Source organism: Macrobrachium rosenbergii, chromosome 40, assembly GCF_040412425.1.
Source record: "Macrobrachium rosenbergii isolate ZJJX-2024 chromosome 40, ASM4041242v1, whole genome shotgun sequence".
NCBI lineage: Eukaryota > Metazoa > Arthropoda > Malacostraca > Decapoda > Palaemonidae > Macrobrachium > Macrobrachium rosenbergii.
In genome coordinates, this window is record NC_089780.1 from 4873178 (window position 1) to 4893131 (window position 19954).

The 19954-nt window shown below is 37.1% G+C and overlaps 2 protein-coding genes across 3 annotated transcripts in view; one reads left to right on the forward strand and one right to left on the reverse strand.

The window, feature by feature from the left end:
- The window catches only part of LOC136826062 (crustacean hyperglycemic hormone-like), a 67171-nt gene that overhangs the window by 39889 nt on the left and 7328 nt on the right, over nt 1-19954 (forward strand). Inside the window, exon 5 of one of the 2 annotated variants that reach the window (XM_067082961.1) lies at nt 14964-16402. The exons of the other annotated variant lie outside the window; for it this stretch is intronic. The gene's annotated coding sequence lies outside the window, so the exon portion shown is untranslated. Of the gene's footprint in view, nt 1-14963; nt 16403-19954 lie in introns of those variants that run through there. 2 annotated transcript variants of the gene reach the window in all.
- The window catches only part of Ddx1 (ATP-dependent RNA helicase Ddx1), a 113358-nt gene continuing 96481 nt past the window's right edge, over nt 3078-19954 (reverse strand). Inside the window, exon 15 of the mRNA XM_067082957.1 lies at nt 3078-3528. Within this exon, the coding sequence (XP_066939058.1) occupies nt 3401-3528 (128 nt within the window). The 3' untranslated portion in view covers nt 3078-3400. The remainder of the gene's footprint in view (nt 3529-19954) is intronic.

Below are 19954 nucleotides of genomic sequence, written 5' to 3' on the forward strand. Positions count from 1 at the left end.
CTGGGAATGAAGGAGCCAGTCATCCAAATACAGGGAGATGTTGATCCCAAAAAGGTGCAGCCACTTACCAAGGGGAGCGAGAACACGAGTGAGTACTGTACCTGAGGGGCCGTCAAAAGGCTGAAGCATAAGGAGGGTCTTTCTAGAGCTTGGGTGCCAAGGACAGGTGCTCCACATACAGGGTAAATGACTCCGTGCTGTCACAGAAAGACACCTGGGTTCGAGCCAAAGAGGAGGCAGGAGGCTCAGCGAAGCTGCAGGAGGGTTGGGGGCTGAGACTGGTCTCTCTATGCCTCTTAGCTGGAAGAGGAGAGTGGTCAGCACCATTAGAGTGCCTCCTGAGAGGGCGAAAGGAGGTGGGATAGCCCCACCTGCACCTCTTGTCGGGGCTGGAGTCTTCTGAGTTGGAGGAAAGCTGTTGAGCATGCACTTTTAACACCTTTCTACTGGGATAATGTTGACACCTGGGGACAGGTGTGACTGAGAGGGCGACTATCCATGGGCAAACCCTGCTGGCCTCCCTTCAACCTCCAGTATGTCTTCTCCCAGGTTCAGGGGAGCGTGACAGGGCCCTTCGTCTAGGAGCGCCAATGGGACGAGTAACCACCTCCTCCATTGGCACAACACTGTCACTTCTCACATGAGCTGACACTTTTTCAAAGAGCACTTTCACTGAGGTACCTAACACTAAATGAATCTTCTGATTGAACCTTGATTCGAGACTGGCAACAGTGTCAGTTCTGGAGCATGAGAGCCCAGAATAGGAGTGTGCAGTAAAGGAATCAGAGGGCTAAGAACTGAAGAAACAGCAAGAACTGGTGATGAAGGGACAGTACTATCCTCCACTGGCCTAGCAAATTCAAGACTAGTCCTAATTTCGGCTCTAGCGGCCACCTTCCTTTTTCTCCCTCTCAAGCCTAAGCAAATAATACTAAAATTTTCCACTTTTTCTCATCCCATTCTTGACATTCATTATATGTATTCTCAATGTTACAACCCTGTCCCCTACATTTGATACATTTAGTATGAGAGTCGAGTGACGATTTAACTAACCTAGTTTTACATCCCTCGCTACAAAAGCGAACACTGGAAGAACTCGAGTCTGACATAATGCTAAGTAAAGGTTAACTAAGTAACAAACGAAGTAATGAAAAGTAAACACTACGCAAATCCAATCAGTAGTGAAGCATTAAACCATGAAAGTTACAGAAAATTCCGAGTACATCACCAAACACCGATGACAGCAGGGTGCGGGAACAAACAATGTTGGTCAAATGCCGGCAGAAAAATGAATGAAGCACTCTGCCATGTCGATCCTCTTCTTACCCCACCCCAAAAGTGGGCGGGGTTAACCACCTACACTTGCTAGTTGAATCGTTACCGCTAACCTTGAATTTTTAGGCTGCCATGGTAGGAAACCTTATAGCTATTTAATTACTCGGTAAGTCATCAATATAAAATGTTAAGTGTGCAATCTTTCTAGTTATGAGATTAAGTCTGGAGCACATGCTGGCCAATGGGAAATGGAACTGAATGTCTGTCAGTTTTGTTCATAAAAGCCAGAGAATTCATTCCTGAAAGGCTGAGGTCAATACTTCTGATGTCTAACTTGATTATGGATGTGAAGTCCTATGGTGAACCAAACCGCTCAGTATGTTGTATTCACTTCATTTTTATCATAACTGCCTGAAGTCAGTTCCATCAACAGCTACTGAAGTTCCAGGATAGTGCCTGATAAACTGTTCAAAAAACACTTGGATACTCAACGCAACATCCATTCAGTGGGTTTGTTAGATAAGACTTGAGTATATTTGCCCAATGAATTTGGGTAAATTCACTGGCAGTAGGCTTTCTACCACCACAAAAAGCTGCAGTCTTGATAAAACATGAAATAATATGATCCCTTTTATTTTGATTCCCATACTTCAAATTATCTGCTGGACACAACATTTAGTCTACCTTATCCTTTTCTCTCTCATATACTGCAATGATGTCACAGTTATCAGTCTTTCTCCAAAAAAAGCATTATCTAGGCTAAATCACTAAGAGGTTTCTTCATCCACTCTCATGAGGGTAGGAAACTCCTCCTCTGCAATGTCACACAAGAATCAAAGAGCTAAACTTTTTTTACAAGGAATTTGCAAATATTTTAGCAAGGATCTGAAGATCTTGTTCAGCCATTCATGAATTTAATGTTCTCTATTTTTCATAAAGATTTTTAATAAACCATGAGGGAAATGGTCTCACTTCTCTCATTTCCTTTTCATATAAGATGTTCCCCATTCCAAGACTTGAATAACAATGATTCAAGCTTTCTTGCTGTGCGAAGGGCCTAACCCATAACTTCCCCAAAAGTTTTCTTTGAGTAAAAATACCACATTTCTGTCAATAACATTTTCCATCTACTAACATCTCCAAAAATTTTATATACACACTAAAGGAAGGTACATTTCAGGCTCTTGGGAATGAGAATACCTTTACCCATTGCATAAATTTTTGAGGTTGCGCATTTCCGTTTAATCTAGGAAAAATTCGGATTTGATGATTATTTACTTGCATGTGTACAACATGCCAGGTTTTCTCCATGCTTACTATATAAAGACCTTGTAGCTCCCCTACAAGAAGATTCCAAAATGATAATGTATACAATTTCTCTAAATTTTTCAGAAAAATACTTCTTTGCAGTGCAGTATTTGTCCATTTGCTAAGATGCTATACACAGCTCACTGTATATAAGGTAATTCTTTACCTTTCACATATTTCAACATGTAGTTATCTGCAATACAAGGAAAGGTTCCACATATGTAAATTTAAAGTAGGAGTTCCTCTCTCTCTGGTAAGTAATGGGTTTCATATTATAATTTTGGTTAAGGTTTCAGTTAGTATACTACTTATGAACACTTTGAATACCATTACTTTAAATAACAAACATATTTAGTTTTTTCTTTTATTCAAAACTCAGCACTAAGAAACAAAGTTAATTATATTAATAAATTTTGACTTAACTTACCAGAATTCTTTTCAGTTACACTTGAGAGTAAATTACACTGGCCTTCGGTAAAATTAAAAGAGCAATATAATTTACTGCAAGTATATTAACCTTTAAACATTAAATAAATATCTTTATACAGTTTACATAATACTATATATATACTGTATACACATCAATATTGAGTCATTATCTTAGGATTAGCACAAGCTGCTCAAAGTAACACATCACAAAAATTTTCTTGAAAAGCAAAATCCAAAAACTATAAGAATATGGAACAAGGTTATATATTTACCTTGGGGAAACAGTCTAAAATATGTTGTGCTGCTGACAATGAGTAACAGTAAACTGCATAATGTAAACATTATTCATATGCTAGTAGAAAATACATGTATTATAGCTAAGTTCCTCTTAACGCGTCCAGGGGTACTCTTTGCCATATTGTCGTTTTAGGTAAATCATCTGTGTTTGAGTTTCCAGGTCTGCTAATTCTCGGACAGCTGGAGCTAGTTGTTCAACATGGGTCTGGTAGTTGGAGCCTGAAATGTGAAATGATGTGTAAAATTAAATAACTATGATAACTAAGAAATGCAATAAAACTCAACTTAGCTTAGCTTTAAAAAAACAATGTTACTCAATCGCAGAATTTGGGTGTTACACAAAAACATAATCCACGGAAATAAGACAATACGGTAAACCCCCGTATCTGCGTTCTCACAATTCACTGACTCACGCATTCGCGGGTTTCTCTGTGGAACACATCTACCCATTATTCGCAGAAAATCTGCCCATTCGCGGTATTTTTCAGAGAAATATTCACTAATTACTGTATTTTCATATAATTTTCATGAATATATGCACTTTTTGTGATAAAACTCTTAAAATACTCAGGTATAAGCATTTTACACGGTTTTTCTTGTGCTTAAATTATCAAAATAGGCAGTTCTAAGTGTTTTTAGAGGGGTTTCAAGTATTCGCGGATTTTAGCTATTTGCAGGTGGGGGGGGCGGTATGGATCCCCCGCGAATACCGGGGGTTCACTGTATAAAAATTGGAAAGTCATAATGATACAAGACACCAACTAAGAAAATATAAAAATTGGAGAGTCATAGTGATACAAGACACAAAGAGCGAACTATGCTCTGACAGTATTTCATTTAATATACATAAAGTGGCAACTCATTATATCAGGTACTTCTGGGATTTGGCCTCCTGATAAATAACAAAGTCCGTTGAGTAATGAGACCCTATATTATGACCTGCACCTGAATATTTTCTAGGTATCTACTAGCAGCTCCACATGGTTTCCACCCTGAACTATCCTGTACATTACATGTTGCATTCAATTTAAGAGATTTATCTACAAATGAATCACATCTAAAATACAATCACAATAAGGTAGCTAATAAGTACAGAAATCTATTAAGTTGACGTGTTACTAGATAAGTAGCTCTGCAACTTAAAACTGAAGTAACTCTTGATTCCAATACAACGATAATAAGAGCTGAGATATTATTAGTAAAGAACATCTGAATGGCAATAAGACACAGGCATCAGTCTTGACATTATTCTGATTAAATAATAAGCAATAATTTCAAGATTCATTTTGACATCAGAATACTTCTACAGCTTATAAATCCATGATTGCTGCCAACAGCAATCACATGAACAAAAAATCAAAATGCTTACATGTGATACCCATGGCCTAGTTGCACCCTTTTCTAGGACTGAAGGGTACTTGTCCAACGCAGAATAATGGAGAGATGAAGACCCCCTAGAGGGAACTTTCTCTTGTAATAGTTAATAGGAACTTTCTCTTGTACAGGCAGTCCCCGGTTTACGACGGTTCCGGCTTACGACGTTTTTCAAATATATTCATCAGAAATTATTTCCCGGCTTACGACGCATGTTCCAGGGTTACGACGCGTCGTATGCCGATCCGACGGAAGAAATATGGCCCCAAAACGGCAGAATAATCATAATTTGAAGGTTTTTTTGATGTAAAACTCAATAATAATGCAGTTTACATCGTTTTCAATGCACCCAGAGCATTAAAAGTAAGGTTTTCTTATGATTTTTGACGATTTTCCGGCTTACGACGATTTTCGGGTTACGACGCGGCGCAAGAACGGAACCCCCGTCGTAAACCAGGGACCGCCTGTAATAGCTAATAACCAATGTTCTACACAGTGGGCTCAGTATGTGAGTTACATGCTGTGCACTGATTGGGCAAGTAATTCCTGCAGTGCTGGAAAGTGAATGAGACATACAGACTATGTCTGCTTCATATTGCTGGTTCCTGTGACTGCATGCGCAACCTGGAACTTGTGCCCACTTTTTGCAGTGAGAGATTGTGTTTCACAATGGAAGGTTTAGCTTTCCTGACAATGACCAATGTATTGCTTAGGCTTGGGTTTCTGTTTTCTTATGTTCTACGGGAGCCTCTGCCTGCCACGAAGTATTAACCACCAACCCAACTTGAAATCCAGGAGTAGGTCTGAGAGAGTGGTCTTATGCACGTTTTTGGTTTTTGTGTGATTCATACCTGCCTAAGTCTGATCCATAAAGATACTAATTCTAGGTTAAAGGACCATACCCAATAAGCCAGCCAGAAACAAATTTGAAGATCATGTCTCAACCCCAGTTGATGAGCCTGATTGGGCACTTCTTTGTTGTATTGTTAATATTAATTGGAGCCATACTGAATATTGCTGCTAAGAAGTTCACGCATCTGCAAGGCCTCACCAATTTCAAGATTTCCACACCTTATCAAACCTTGATAAGTTCTGGCTAACCATAAGCTCGTGGCAGAACATCATAATTCACAAAAAGAGGAACCATTGAGTTTTGGATGTACTGTATTATGATACAGGCAACACACATCCTTTTCCCTATTACAAAATCTATAATGCTGACAAAACTGACAGATATCTGCTGAAAAGTTAAGTGCATTTGCATGTCCTCCCTTATTTCAAAGCTTCCAAAAGTTGGCTCTTTCAGTTCAAACCATTAACCTGTTAAGCGTCCCCCCCGGGATGAGCTCGCCGCTAACGTACCGTCACGCTTTTTCTTGCAATTAGCGGTCATATCACTGATGATAGTTTTTCAAAGTTAATATTGATTTTTATGCTTATAATTCGTACTGTAGTTAAGAGTAGGAATTTTATTAAATGATAGGATAAAAAACTATTACTACTACTATTATTTTATTTCATAAGACTACAAAATACTGAATGAAAAGTGTTGTACATACATGCACTATTATTCTTTTGTATGCCAATCTCTAAAGCAGGGGGCTACACACAATCCATCTATGTACTCGTGATTGTGGAGACAAATGTTCTACATTCTCATCTAGAAACTGATTTGCAAATCTGTTTGTTTCTTTCACGAGGTAATCAATGATTTCATCATCAAATTATTTCTCAAAAATTCTAATGGAGAAGTCATCTTCACTTCCGCTATTGGAAGCAAAGTTTGTTTCTTCAATATCCTCATCATGGAGGATTCAGAACTAGAGCTCTCATCATCAAATATGTCTTCAGTATCAGACACCTCATCTAGGATTTGATTTATCTCACCTGAAGACATACGGCTCCTCTTTGTGACATTCACTGAGAACGACGTCAAAGCCATGTTGTCTCTGAAAACGCCCGAAGCGTACTGAAAAAAAAAATAGTCATCTAGGCATCAAGCGACCAACTGAAAAGAGTTGCCAGGGAGGAAATAAGTCATCAATTACAGCTTACGTGTTCTGAGAGTGTTACCAAATGATGTTTCAACATTTTCCATACAAGTAAACGTATTATTACGGTGCTGACAGCTTGAAAAGCAGAGTTAAAGTCTTGAACGTAATATCCCGTTGAAGGCGCTACCGAGTAGATCGCAGTAAACGTATTATTACGTGGGTGACGCTTAACAGGTTAACCTCAATGAAGAACTTTGGTTTAAAAGAAGGCTTGCATGAATCTTGGGAAGAAATGATATGTCCACAAACATTCCCTTGCTAATTTTAAAATCCATAGCTATGACGAAACCAGGTTATTTTACACCTATGACCAATCCCAACCTGGTAGATGAGTCAAAATAGTTACCTAGTCAAAAGTTGTAGTATGTTAATTCTTGACAGGCTAACTGGTCGTGGCTGAATATGCTAAGCAACCATGGTGTCTTCAAGGAATGCTGGACAAACTTTTTATGATGTGGCTTGTTGTACAAGTAGACTATTTTTACTGCCATTTTTGCCAAGGGTCATATGTTAACAAAAGGACAATTTAGGACTGTAGAGGCAGTCCCTGGGTTGCGTTAGAGGTTCTGTTCCTACGCCACGACATAAGCTGAAAAACAGCATAACCCAAGACATCGTCGACAATCTTAAGAAAACCTTAATTTTAATTCAATGGCTCTTGAAAATGACCTAACCTGCATTTTGATTGACTTTTTCATAAAAAAAAAACTCCAAATTTTGACCATTCTGCCACTTTGGAGCCATATTAAAGTACCAGTCTTCCATTGGACTGGCGATGTAAACCTGGAACGTGCTGCAACCCGGGAAATAATTTTTTATAAATGTATCTGAAGTGCAACATAACCTCATAATGACGTAAGCTGAGTCCGACGTAACCTGGGGGCTGCCTGTACAGTGTCTCCTGATTCTCAACAATGTGCCTGAATATCCTGCCCAGCACAAGCTAGTTGCTAAGAATGGCTGCATTAGATGTTTTCTTGGCTCCTAATACAACTAACAGACCACAGTGTTACTTCTTCAGTGAAAAGACATTACCGATGGAGGTTCCTGGAGGAGGTGATAATGTATGAGGAAGAGGAGCAGCAGCCTGCCTTGGATACTCATGTTAAAGTGCCTTGCAAAATATTCATAGCTACTACTTTAAGTTGCCAATCCACAACCACAAGTGCTGCTGCAATTCTAAACCTACAGCACAGCTGGTGTAAGCTGAATACTGGAAATGAGACAACTATTGAATTTCCAGGTTACAGATCATGGACTTCCACAGAATACTTCAGGAAGATCAGGGATGGTGTCAATGGTTGGATGAGGACAATGGTGATCATTGCTACTCTGATGCCCAGCATGCTTCTGAAAACAAAGACAATGCCCCTATACCTGACATACCAAGCTTTAGCTGACCCCTTCATGAGACAATGGTGGACATTATCCAGATGCAGCATCATCAGTCCTATTTTAAAAGTAAGCCCGGTGATTTCTTCAGGTCTGCTACCCCACAGCATCCAAGTTCATCATCATATCCAGTTCTAATCTTTGGCAGTGGAGCCATAAGCACAGTGTGCCGATGTCATTTCAGTGGGGACCTCTCTCATTCTTCAGTGGTTACCACCAATCTCATGTACTGATGGCGTTATATTTAGCCCCTCATACCTTCTCTTGTACCTACAGCTGCCAGTGACAATATAAGATCACTTCAAGGTACTGAGGGTTTATCCTGACCCTTTTATTGCCACTAAGCCACGTGAGAACATCTACAGTAATGCAGTCAGATGTCTGATTTGATGAGTGTTACAATTGTTTCCTAGGGCACATTACTGAAAAGATGTACAAATGAATGCATTCAAAACAATGTAGTATGCTAACAGTTTAATATTTCAGTGATTACTACAATATACTATGGTTATGCATTATATCCTATGGGAAGTACAGGGCTTAGGTGTTTACTGTATTTTTCTGTTTCTTAAAACAGTACATTTCTGTTACACTAAAAAATGTAATGCCAGGCATCAAGAGAGAAAAGATGTAAACACTGTATGGTAAAATCATAGTTATATTTTTGTTTTACTACAGAATGTATGTAATATTAACCTTTGATATTATGGTGGTCAATATTCCTCTGTGGTAAATCAGAGAGCAGTACAGTACTCTAGGTAAGGAAGATGAAAAGTTAAAACACAGATACAAAAGCTTCTTCCCTAAAAATTGTAAAACACTTCCGCAAGTTACTAACTCTTAAAAATTGAGGAAGCAATATTATGCCTATGTTTCTCAAAAGTAAATTACTTATCAAAAGATACACCTAAGCTCTTAAAAGTCACTAACATTTAAATATAAATCAGGATGCAAAGACAAAAATGTTCTGGATTGACTATCATACTTTTTGAGTTTTGGAATGGTTAAGCTTCATGCCCCAAAACCTGCTCCACTCACGAATATGTGCCAGACCTCTACTCAAGGATTCTGCTATCACAGACCTGGGCGATGCAGGAGGAACAACAGCTACAAGAGTATCATCATCAGTGTACGCAATCAGTTTGTTCTCCAGACTTTACCACATGTCACTAGTATAGATAATAAGTAGCAAAGGTCCAAGAAAACTACCATGAGGAACACCTGACTGACTTTTTACTCAAGTCACTTTACTGGCCATCAACACACACCTTTTGGGTTCTGCCTAGAAAAAATTATTTAAAAATATATTAAAAAAAAAAAGATCTCGACTCGTAGACAACCGCTTATTGATTCACATGATTAACCCTTAAACGCCGAGCCTCTATTTACAAAAGTGTCTGTTGTATGCCGGCGGGCTTTGGGAGTTAGCGCCGAGGCGGAAAGAAAGTTTTTTTTAAAAAAATCACAGCATGCTTACTTTATAAGATTAGAGTTCATTTTTGCCTCCTTTTTTTTCTCATTGCCTGAAGTTTAGTATGCAACCATCAGAAATGAAAAAATATCATTATCATATATAAATATTGGAATATATGATAGCGCAAAAAAAAATTTTCATATATAATTGTATACAAATCGTGCTGTGAGCAAAACGGTTAAAGCTAATGAGCTATTTTTTTTCCATTTTATTGTACACTAAATTGCGATATTTTGGTACATAACAAATTGTAAAATGATCAAAGCAACACAGAGAAAATATTATCACAAAATGATGCATGAATTCGTAACGCACGGACATACAAAAAGTTTTTTTAAAAAATTCACCATAAATCGAAATATTGTGCTAGAGACTTCCCGTTTGTTGCAAAATGAAGGTAAATGATTGAATATTACTAGAATGTAAGAGTTTTAGCTTACAATTGCAGTTTTCGACCATTTCGGTCGAGTCAAAGTTGACCGAAGGTTGAAATTTGGCACTTATCGTGATTTATATGAAAATATTTCAAAACTGATAAAAGCTACAACCATGAGTTATTTTTTGTTAAATTTTACATGAAATTGCACACATTTTCATATATAAAACATTATGTAATGGCTAATATAAAATGGTGCAAAAAATTACGACAAAGTGACTAAAGAAATTCTGAGATTTTCAGCAGTGTTAGCTGATGCTTTCTTTTGGGATAAGAAAGAAATTTGCGCATGCGCAGCTGGGTCATGCTTGTAAACAAAACAGCGTGATCCGTGCTCCCAGCACCCCTCAAGGGGTGTGATTTAAAATTTTTCGCAAACGAGGCCTATAGGTATTTTTCCGCGAACATTTAAAAAAACTTTTTGTAGTCAACATATTTTACGTCCACTTGGCACCCAACAGACAACTTTTGTCGACGTAAAATACGTCCAGTCGGCGTTAAAGGGTTAAAGGCTGCACTAAAATCTAGACCAGCCATGTGTGTCTTTGTACCCTCAGCAAGAGCACTCTGCAAGATGGCAGTTGTTGATAAGAGTGCATCACAAGTAACAAGGCCTTTATAAAACCCAAACTGTAATGCTAGAAGCAGGTTATCATCTTCAATAAACACACAAAGATGCTTAGAGAGCAGCTTCTTAACAACCTTAGATAAAATGGGTAATTGAAATTGACCTATATTCACAGGGGCATGAGGAAGGACTTAAGCCCTTACATAATGCACCTATGTTGGCCTTCCTCCAAAATGAAGTTAAACTTGAAGGCACACTAATCTTCTGGAAATATTAGTCATCTTCTGAGCCACCCTGACTGTCAAAATCCAGATGCAAAGTTTTAACTTTTCTTGACCTAAATGCTACTGAAAGGAACTTAGGCTCTGGAAAGCAAATGACTTGTTACATCGTTTACTCAAAAAGACTTGAGCCAAAAGTTCAGCCTTCTGTTTAGGGCAATAGGCTATACTATAACTGTTCCAACAGCTTCTACAAGGGGAGGCATGCTTGAATCAACTCCAAAAGGTAATGACTTGAGGGCAGACCACTTCTTATGGTCGTCACCACTGGAGAGCAAGTCTCCTTCACACCTTCAATATAAACTCTCTCACAGACAGCCAGAGCTTGATGCCTATGTTCAATGAAATTATGCCAAAAATGTCAAATTGGTTGTTCCTCCAAAAACAGGCTTCTTGTTTTTCATGGTACACAAGCTTACGTGGAGCACTGAGACGAAACTTGAGGATTTTAAGAGGAATTCTCCTCTCAATCATAGTCTTAAGGCAATCATTTACACATTCAATAGTAATTGGACTTCTATAAACACTGCTCCACCTGAGCTCAATAAGATCACAGTGGATACCATCCCAACTGGCCTGGGACTTCAAGTATACCTTTCTTTGGAAAGCTAACATCAGGAACAACCTGATCTATATCCAGATAAACTACTCGCGAGCCTCCTCCACAAGATACAATCCCTGTTACAGCTGTGAATACAAGGTCAAGACTACTGTCAAGAATGAAGGCACACTCCTATACACTAAACTGTACTTTCATGCTCCCCAAACTCAACACTGGGATGTCTTAACAACCTAAAGATAAGAGAGAAAGGAAGAGTCTCTCGTATTTGGTTCAGGAGAAAATCATCATAGCCGTGATGATGGGACTAAGGGCTTTATAATTCTCATTTAAAATTAAATGTCTTGAAACAAATCCAGGTGAAACTCAGGTCAATGTCCATTAAGCTGTGTTGACAACCTTCTCTAGCAAAAGGTTTTAAAGGAAATTAAAAGATGTGCTTACAGCCCAGACACTGTGAGGTTTTACTTTCAAACAATGCCAAATTATCAGGAATCATCTCTACGCGTACTGACTTGATTAAGCAACTTAGAAAGACATTACATTCTTGAACATGTGTGTGTTTGTCCTCACAACACCACAGAATAAATTCTTGACTCCTCCACTTCAAGGATTAAGTCTTTCTAGATGTCCTTAAAACTATAACTGGACACTGAAATTCATCTTCATTCCTAATAAAGCAGTTAAATTAGGTACCAACACAAATCTGGGAAGGGCTTTGCTTTGATAATGTTTTTAGCCCTAAGTAATCGGAGAAAAAGAAAAAAAAGTTCCCTTGAAAAACATCTTGCAAGAAAGGGCTTAAAGCTTAATAATTCATTTTGGTAGAGCAAGCGATAAAGGAAAATATTTAGAAAGTTAATTTCTAAAGGGGATCGGCCGGTTTCCCACTTTTTTAATGACAGGTTGTTGATATATAGGGGGTTTGTTTAAGGGCATTATGTGGAACTTCTGGTGGAAAAAGTTTTGGTCAGTATACTCCCAGGGATTTTTTATTTTTTAATTCTTCTTCAAGATATGAATTTTTTTTAATTTTTATGAAATTTTCCTGGAAAAATGACAGGAAAAAAATTACAAAAAATCAGCAACTCAAAATATTAAAAATCCCGGCATTTTATTAATCTACCATGTTTCCCCATGTTATATATAAAATTTCATTTAATTTGGTCCAATACTAAGGGAGGAGATGCATTTTAAAGGTGTGAAAAACTTATGTTTTGAGAAATGGGCCTTCAAAGTTTTAGTTACATAAAAAAAGTAAAAGGGCCTTCAAAGTTTTAGTTGCATAAAAAAAGTAAGACTGTGTTACAATTAATTTTATGGTTTTAATTTTTATTTTTGGATATTAATTAATGCACATGGTTTTAATTTTTATTTTTGGATATTAATTAATGCACAATAATTATAAATAAGAATATTAATTGATTATTTATGTGCCTAAGACACATTATTATAAATTTTAGGTTCCTGGTTCCCCCCTGCCTGATCTTGTTGCAAGGTATTACTCTAGGGTATCATAGTTGCCTACACTTTTTTTATTAGTGTCTCGAATCCATCCCTTGCCAAATGGATCCTGGGAATTACTTTACATCCACAATTAGGGATTCATGATTCAAGTAATTCATCAAGTCTTGCTTCACTTATTATGATCATTTTATTTTCAGGATCGTCTATAATATCAGCGTCCGAGCTACTGCTTTCTTCTTCTAAAATACCTTTGCCCTTTAGTAGTGACGAACGAATAGAGAAGTTTAGGGTTGGATGTGGTTGGTCTCTGGTCAGCAGAGATCGCAGCTTGCGCCGTTTGCTGGGCGACAGCTCTCTCTCTCTCTCTCTGTTGCTCCATTCCCCCCTATGGCACTAATTTCTTAAATTCTTTCTTCTACTTCTCACCTGGACTTATCCATTTGGCTTTTCTGCATTCTAGAAGCATGAAGTGAACTCTTGGACCTTTTAGGCATGGTGAAAAAACAAAAACACCACAGAAAATAGAGTTCAGTCAAGGCTAGCGAGTGTGAAAAACATGACCTTCTAACTTGGAAGTTTATAGGCAACTGTCGGCAACAGTCGGCGTCATGGCATGACGTGCGCTTTGTCATGGCTAGGAATAACTAAAAAGGTGCCAAGTAGGATATTATTGACATTATAAATTTAATTTCAAAGGAAGTTTTCGTAACATATATCGCAAAAACTATACCAGACTAAATCATTTGCGCTACTGGTGTTTTATGGGTATATAGTTATTGTTACATTTGAGGCCATAACTAGAGAAATAAGGCAAATTTTAGCATAATACTTCAAGGACACATTCTTGAACCCTATACTAAGCCATAGAATTTTTTTCAGCAAATCGAATTTTTTGAAGATTTTTGGGGTTTTTTAGGCAGCCGATCCCCTTAAGGAAAGCTTTATCCAAAGACTCAAACTGAGGTAATGTCAAATTTAAGGGCTACATCAAAATTCCATCCTCAACAATGTTAGGAAGATTTTGGGGCTTCCAGCTCAAAAGATCAGAAGACCGCATCCAAAGTCATGAGCAATATTCAAGTTTGTAAGCCCTAGAACTGAAGACAACATAAAGTGATATACTTTAAGCCCTGAACAAGAAAGTCAATTCATGTACCTGAGATACTGGAAGAACTAGATCAGGTTATCTGCATATATACAGTTTCTGGAAATCCCCCAGGACATGCACCAAGATCAATAAACTAACTACTGTTTTTAATTTCTAACAGAGGTGGGCCTGCTGGACTTCAGGATTCATTACCTACCCTCTCTCAAAATCCCTCTTGCTCGCAAGAGACAGATGAAGCATGTGGAGATTTTGATAGAATCTTCTCAAATGTGACTATCTTAGATCTTTTCTGACTGGCAGAAAGTGAAGAACTTCTACTGCCAGAAGAGGTAGCTCAGGAAACCATTTCCTTGGGGGCCACCAAGAGCTAACAATAACTTGAGTTCTCGGATTCTCACAATTTGCTGAAAACTTCCCTTAAAAGTGCAAATGGAGGAAAAGCATAAGGGTCTATAATCAACCACTCTAGACGAAAACCGTCAACTATCCATGCCAGAGATCCTGGCATGAAGCATATCAAACTGGGAATTTTATGTTTTGGGCAGTCGCAAACAGATCAATCTTCTGGGCTTCCTGACCATTCCACAACTTCTGACTTACTGGCATATGAAGAGCCATCCTGACAGAAGACTTGCCCTTTCCTGCCGAGTTGGTCTGCAATAATGTTTTGTTTTTTCTCCCTGGGACAAACTGTGGTAGAAGAATGATGTTTGTGGTCTCTGTCCAAAGGAGAAGTTTCTCCACTAGCCTGAACAAAGTTCTTGATTTACATTCACTTATGTAAGAAGAGAAGTTGAATTGATACTTTGATCACCTTGTCTCTGATTAGATGTTCTGCTTGCAAATGACCTTCCAACCTGCCAAATGTTCTATGTTGTTTGTATATATATATATTTGCTCTCCTATACAATCCAACTCCCTAACATTTCAATGTTCTCCAGAGTGGCTCCCCAACCTGACCCTGAATTGACTGAGGATAATGTAAGGTCTGGGCTCTAGAGGTCTAGAGGCAAATCCATCAACAGTCTTGCTGATGTCTCCACCAACAAAGGGAACGAGAAAGATCTGACGAAATTACAATTGTTATAACCGATTAACCCCGTATGCACAAGGACATGGCATCAAGAATTCTGACAAGAACATGAACATTCTAATACCACCTGGTAGGAAAAAGGTGATTACAGACTGTGCAATCTGGGTCAGCCAAGCATAATTCTTTGATTCATTTTGAATGCTAATTACACCTATCAGCACAAAGATGTAAGCTAACTTTAACAGTAAGATTCATCCCAAATAACTAACATTACAATTAAGAGAAATTACCTGTGTCTGATAGGCAGTGGGCTTGTTGTCTCATAGTTTCTGCCATTAGCCATATAATAAATAACTTGAGCAAAATAAAAATAAAAACTATAAAAAAAAGGTAAAATAATCAAAAGTTCACAAAACTTTATGCTCATAATAAAAATACAGGAATAAAAAATGGAATATAGAATTTTGGCCCAAAGTCAAACACTGGTACCTATAAGGTCATTCAGTGCTGAAACGGAAACTGATAGTTGAAAGGTTTTAAAGGTGTGACAGGAGGAAAACCTCACAGTTGCACTATGAAACAATTATTATGAGAGGGTGGAAAGTATGATGGAAGAAGGAGAATATAAACAGAGGTACAGTAACAAGAATGAAAGCGGTTGCAGCTATGGGCCAAAGGGACGCTGCAAAGAACCTTAAGTAATGCCTACAGTGCACCGCATGAGGTGCACTGACAGCACTAACCCCCCACGGGGAAATAAACAAACTTGAAGACTTAAAAAGCTAGTAGGATAATTCTTTACATTTAATTAGCTGGCTTTGCCAAATGATTCTTTTCCTGTTAAGTAATAAGGATTAGTACATAGTTCCAATGCACCTATAATTCATTTATCCAATTTACCTGTAATTCACTTGAAATGTTGGAATATACAGTAACTACCTTATATACAGTAATTTCTGGAATATACAGTAATTACTGAAAAAATAAATTGATGTTTTATAATTGTTTTATTTTGCATTTGCATTCTGTTTATGAAAGGTTTGCAAGTGCATAACAAACAAATTAAAGATCTTTTTTACCAATTTTAATTATAGAAAATCCGTATTTATAGATACCCAACTTATGTTCTATATGCATTAATCATATGGTCAATCATCATTATACAATACTGTACATGTTAACAGTTGACACTAGATTAAAGAAACATGCTTTCAGTCAAAATAACTTTTTCAAACATCACTTTGACTACAATTCATGAATTCACAATTCCAATTTGCTAGGTAAACTACTCTGCCATTTTACTGAAATGAGCTTGATTTACTTTTTGCTTTCTTTTTATAGATTATATATTTTATATTATTGTAATTCCATTTCATTAACATAACAGAATGAGATGTCATGCTATTGCTATAATTATATATAAGTAACAATTATAATAAAAACAACACAGCAATGGGTTATAATTTCCTGCCTCACTTTCAAAGACAGGTTCACATAAAAGGAAGGTATTCTGTATATTAAGATGCGATTCATAATTCCCGGCCTGCCTTGCATACTTGCAACTTGTATTTTAGGAGAATGGACTGCACTTAAACTGACTGAAATATTCTGGCTTCTTTAATGGGACTTTTTAAGGAAATGTTAAAACTGTTAGACAACAGTGAGAAGAAATATATATTTCATAGTGTATAGTTATGGATCAGAAGATACTTCTACTACCAGAAAGATTCACATTTCATTGATAAAGAGACTGATGATAATTTCTCATAGTATTATTATTATTATTATTATTAAAACAGTTTGACCAGACCAGTGAGCTGACTATCAACTCTGATAGGGCTGGCCCAAAGGATTTGGCTAAAATGCCAAGTCTAGGCCAGAAGCCTAACCACTGGGACCAAATAGGTCATTTGGTATGCTGATGAATGAATGAAAATTAAATTAAAAGCTGCACAAAGGCATACGCTCTCATACTGGAGCACACTCACACAACAAACACATTTAAACTCAGGTTTTCATACATACTCACTATAAAGGTAATTAAAATTCAGAATAAGTTAAGTAACATTTTAAAATTTAGTTCTTTTAAAGTTCATTATATCCCTTAAGGGTTTTCGTATTTTTATTACTTACTTATTTTTATATTTTATTATTAAATCACAGTTCCTCAAGAACATTAAAATTGGAATTACTGAAAATGTAGAAGTTTTTGACAAAATTTCCTTCACTGACCTACTTACCTACTTCCAAAATTTGATAATCATTGCAGGTTATATTTTGGACATTCACACAATACATTTTGACAGTTATCAACACTGCAATCTGGGCATTCGGGGGAAGGGCCATGTGGACTGTTCATTAAGTGTCCATGTGTCAAACAAGCATTGCCTATTTGAAGATACGTCAGAATTACTGATGTCTCTCTCTCTCTCTCTCTCTCTGATATGATGAATTCCATTTTCCAACACTGGATTTTATCTGTTCTAATTTATTATTTTCAGGTTCTTCATTCCATATATTTTGCCATTTACATACAATGATTGTTTTTATATATCTTATATAGTCACTAATAGGGATGTCTACGTTTGCTCTTCTCATGTGGATCGCTTTTTTAGCTACTTTATCAGCCTCTTCATTTCCTTTGATCCCTAATTTGCTGTACAATATTATTTTTTAGATTGTAACTTTGAATGGCTTCTATAGTGCTTCTGGAGTCACTATAAATCACAAATTAATTAAAGGAGGCTTCTTTAATTATTTTTATGGCTGATGCTATATCACATAACTTGGCTGTAAATACCGAGGCATTATCAGGCAGAGAGAACTGACACATTTTGTCTTGGGATACTGCAGCATATCCCACTCCATACTGTGACTTAGATCTGTCTATGTATATTGAGTAATGTGGACCTTTTTGGATTATATGTTCTACTGTATGCTGTCTATGGTGTTCTGTGGTATATGAGTAACTTTTTGATCATTTTAAATGTGCAAATTTTCTTTTTTATTTGTAGTCCAAGGACGAAGTAATTTTACTATTCAAGGTAGCTGTATATTTAAATTCAGTGAATTCAACAATCTTCTAGATCTCTTCACTCAAATAATTTTTTGGTTGGAGAATCACACGTCTGAATTCTTAGGGCACTCTTCATTGTTACTAACTCTCTACGGAGAGAGAAGAGAGGTAGTTCACCACATTCAACGTGTAAAGATGACTTGGGTAATGATCTAAAGGCTCCTGAACATATTCTAAGGCCTCAGCATTGCGTCTGATGCCAAGCCATATATTTTGCTTCCATAATGAATGACAGATAGCACTGTTGCTTTATACAGCACAGTATGGGTATGCCTATCAGCTCCCCAAGTAGTGTTTGATAGTTTTTTAATTAGATTTAATGCTCTTTTATATTTTTATTGCATGTATGTTATGTGGGCTTTCCAGTTCAAGTGAGTAGAGTATCAAATACTAAACCCAAAAATTTTGCTGTTTGGCTAATTGGTATACTATGGTTTCTGATTTTTAAATCTATTTCTTCACCTTTTCTCCACTTTTTATTTTTATAAAACATTACTGCTTGAGTGTTTTATATGGATAATTTAAAGCCTACAGATGAGGCCCATTCATCTATTTTTATTATAGTTTTATTAATGATTTGCTCTGCATGTTTTATGTGAGATGCTAAATAATATATTGCAAAATCATTCATATACAGGTTACTTTTAAGCCCAATAGGAACGTTATTACTGACATCAATTATTGCTAAAGTAAACAGTGTGCAACTAAGGACACTTCCTTATGGAATACCATTTTCAAGTGGAAATGTACTTGAGAATACATCATCAATTCTCACTTGAAGTGTGATTTGTCAGAAAGTTTTGGATAAACCTGGGTAAATGTTCACAGATGTTGTTTTCATGGAACCTTTTTAATATTGCATATCTCCATGTAGTTAGTATTATATACCTTTTCAATGTTAAAAAAAACAGACGGCTAAAGTAATTTGTTTTTGCTCAAATCCTCTTCGTATGTGGTCTAAATTCGATAGAGAATCCAATGTAGATGTACCACACTGTGACCCGAATAGATGGGAGTCAAAATTTTATTTTCTTAAATGTGCCATGTTAGTTGAGCATTTACCATTTTCTCTAGTAATTTGCATAAACAACTTGTTAAAGAAATTGGTCTGTAATTGTTTACATTACTGAGATCCTTTCCAGGTTTGGGGATATGAATAATTATAGCTTTACACCATTCATCAGGAAATAAATTTCGAAGCCATAAGTGATTATAAAACTCTAATACAGGGGTTCTTAACCTTTCGATGATTCCAGACCCCCAGTGGTTTGTCCAATATGGTCCCATACCCCCTTCACTTGACTGTCGAAATAATTACCACCAATCCTATTATTTGCCAGTACAGTATGTCTTCCAAATACAGGCAGTCCCCGGTTTACGACGGTTCCGGCTTACGACGTTCCGAGGTTACGACGCTTTTCAAATATATTCATCAGAAATTATTTCCCGGCTTACGACGCATGTTCCGGGGTTACGACACGTCGTACGCCGATCCGACGGAAGAAATTTGGCCCCAAAACGGCAGAATAATCATAATTTGAAGGTTTTTTTGATGTAAAACTCAATAATAATGCAGATTACGTCGTTTTCAATGCACCCAGAGCATTAAAAGTAAGGTTTTCTTATGATTTTTGACGATTTTTGACGATTTTCCGGTTTACAACGATTTTCGGGTTACAACGTGGCGCAAGAACGGAACCCCCGTCGTAAACCGGGGACCGCCTGTATGTCAATAGCTTGAATTTCCTTTCCTGTGCTTTAGATATGGATTGCCAGGACTAGAACATAAGCATTGATAACTTTATTGTATTTTTTAGTGAAAG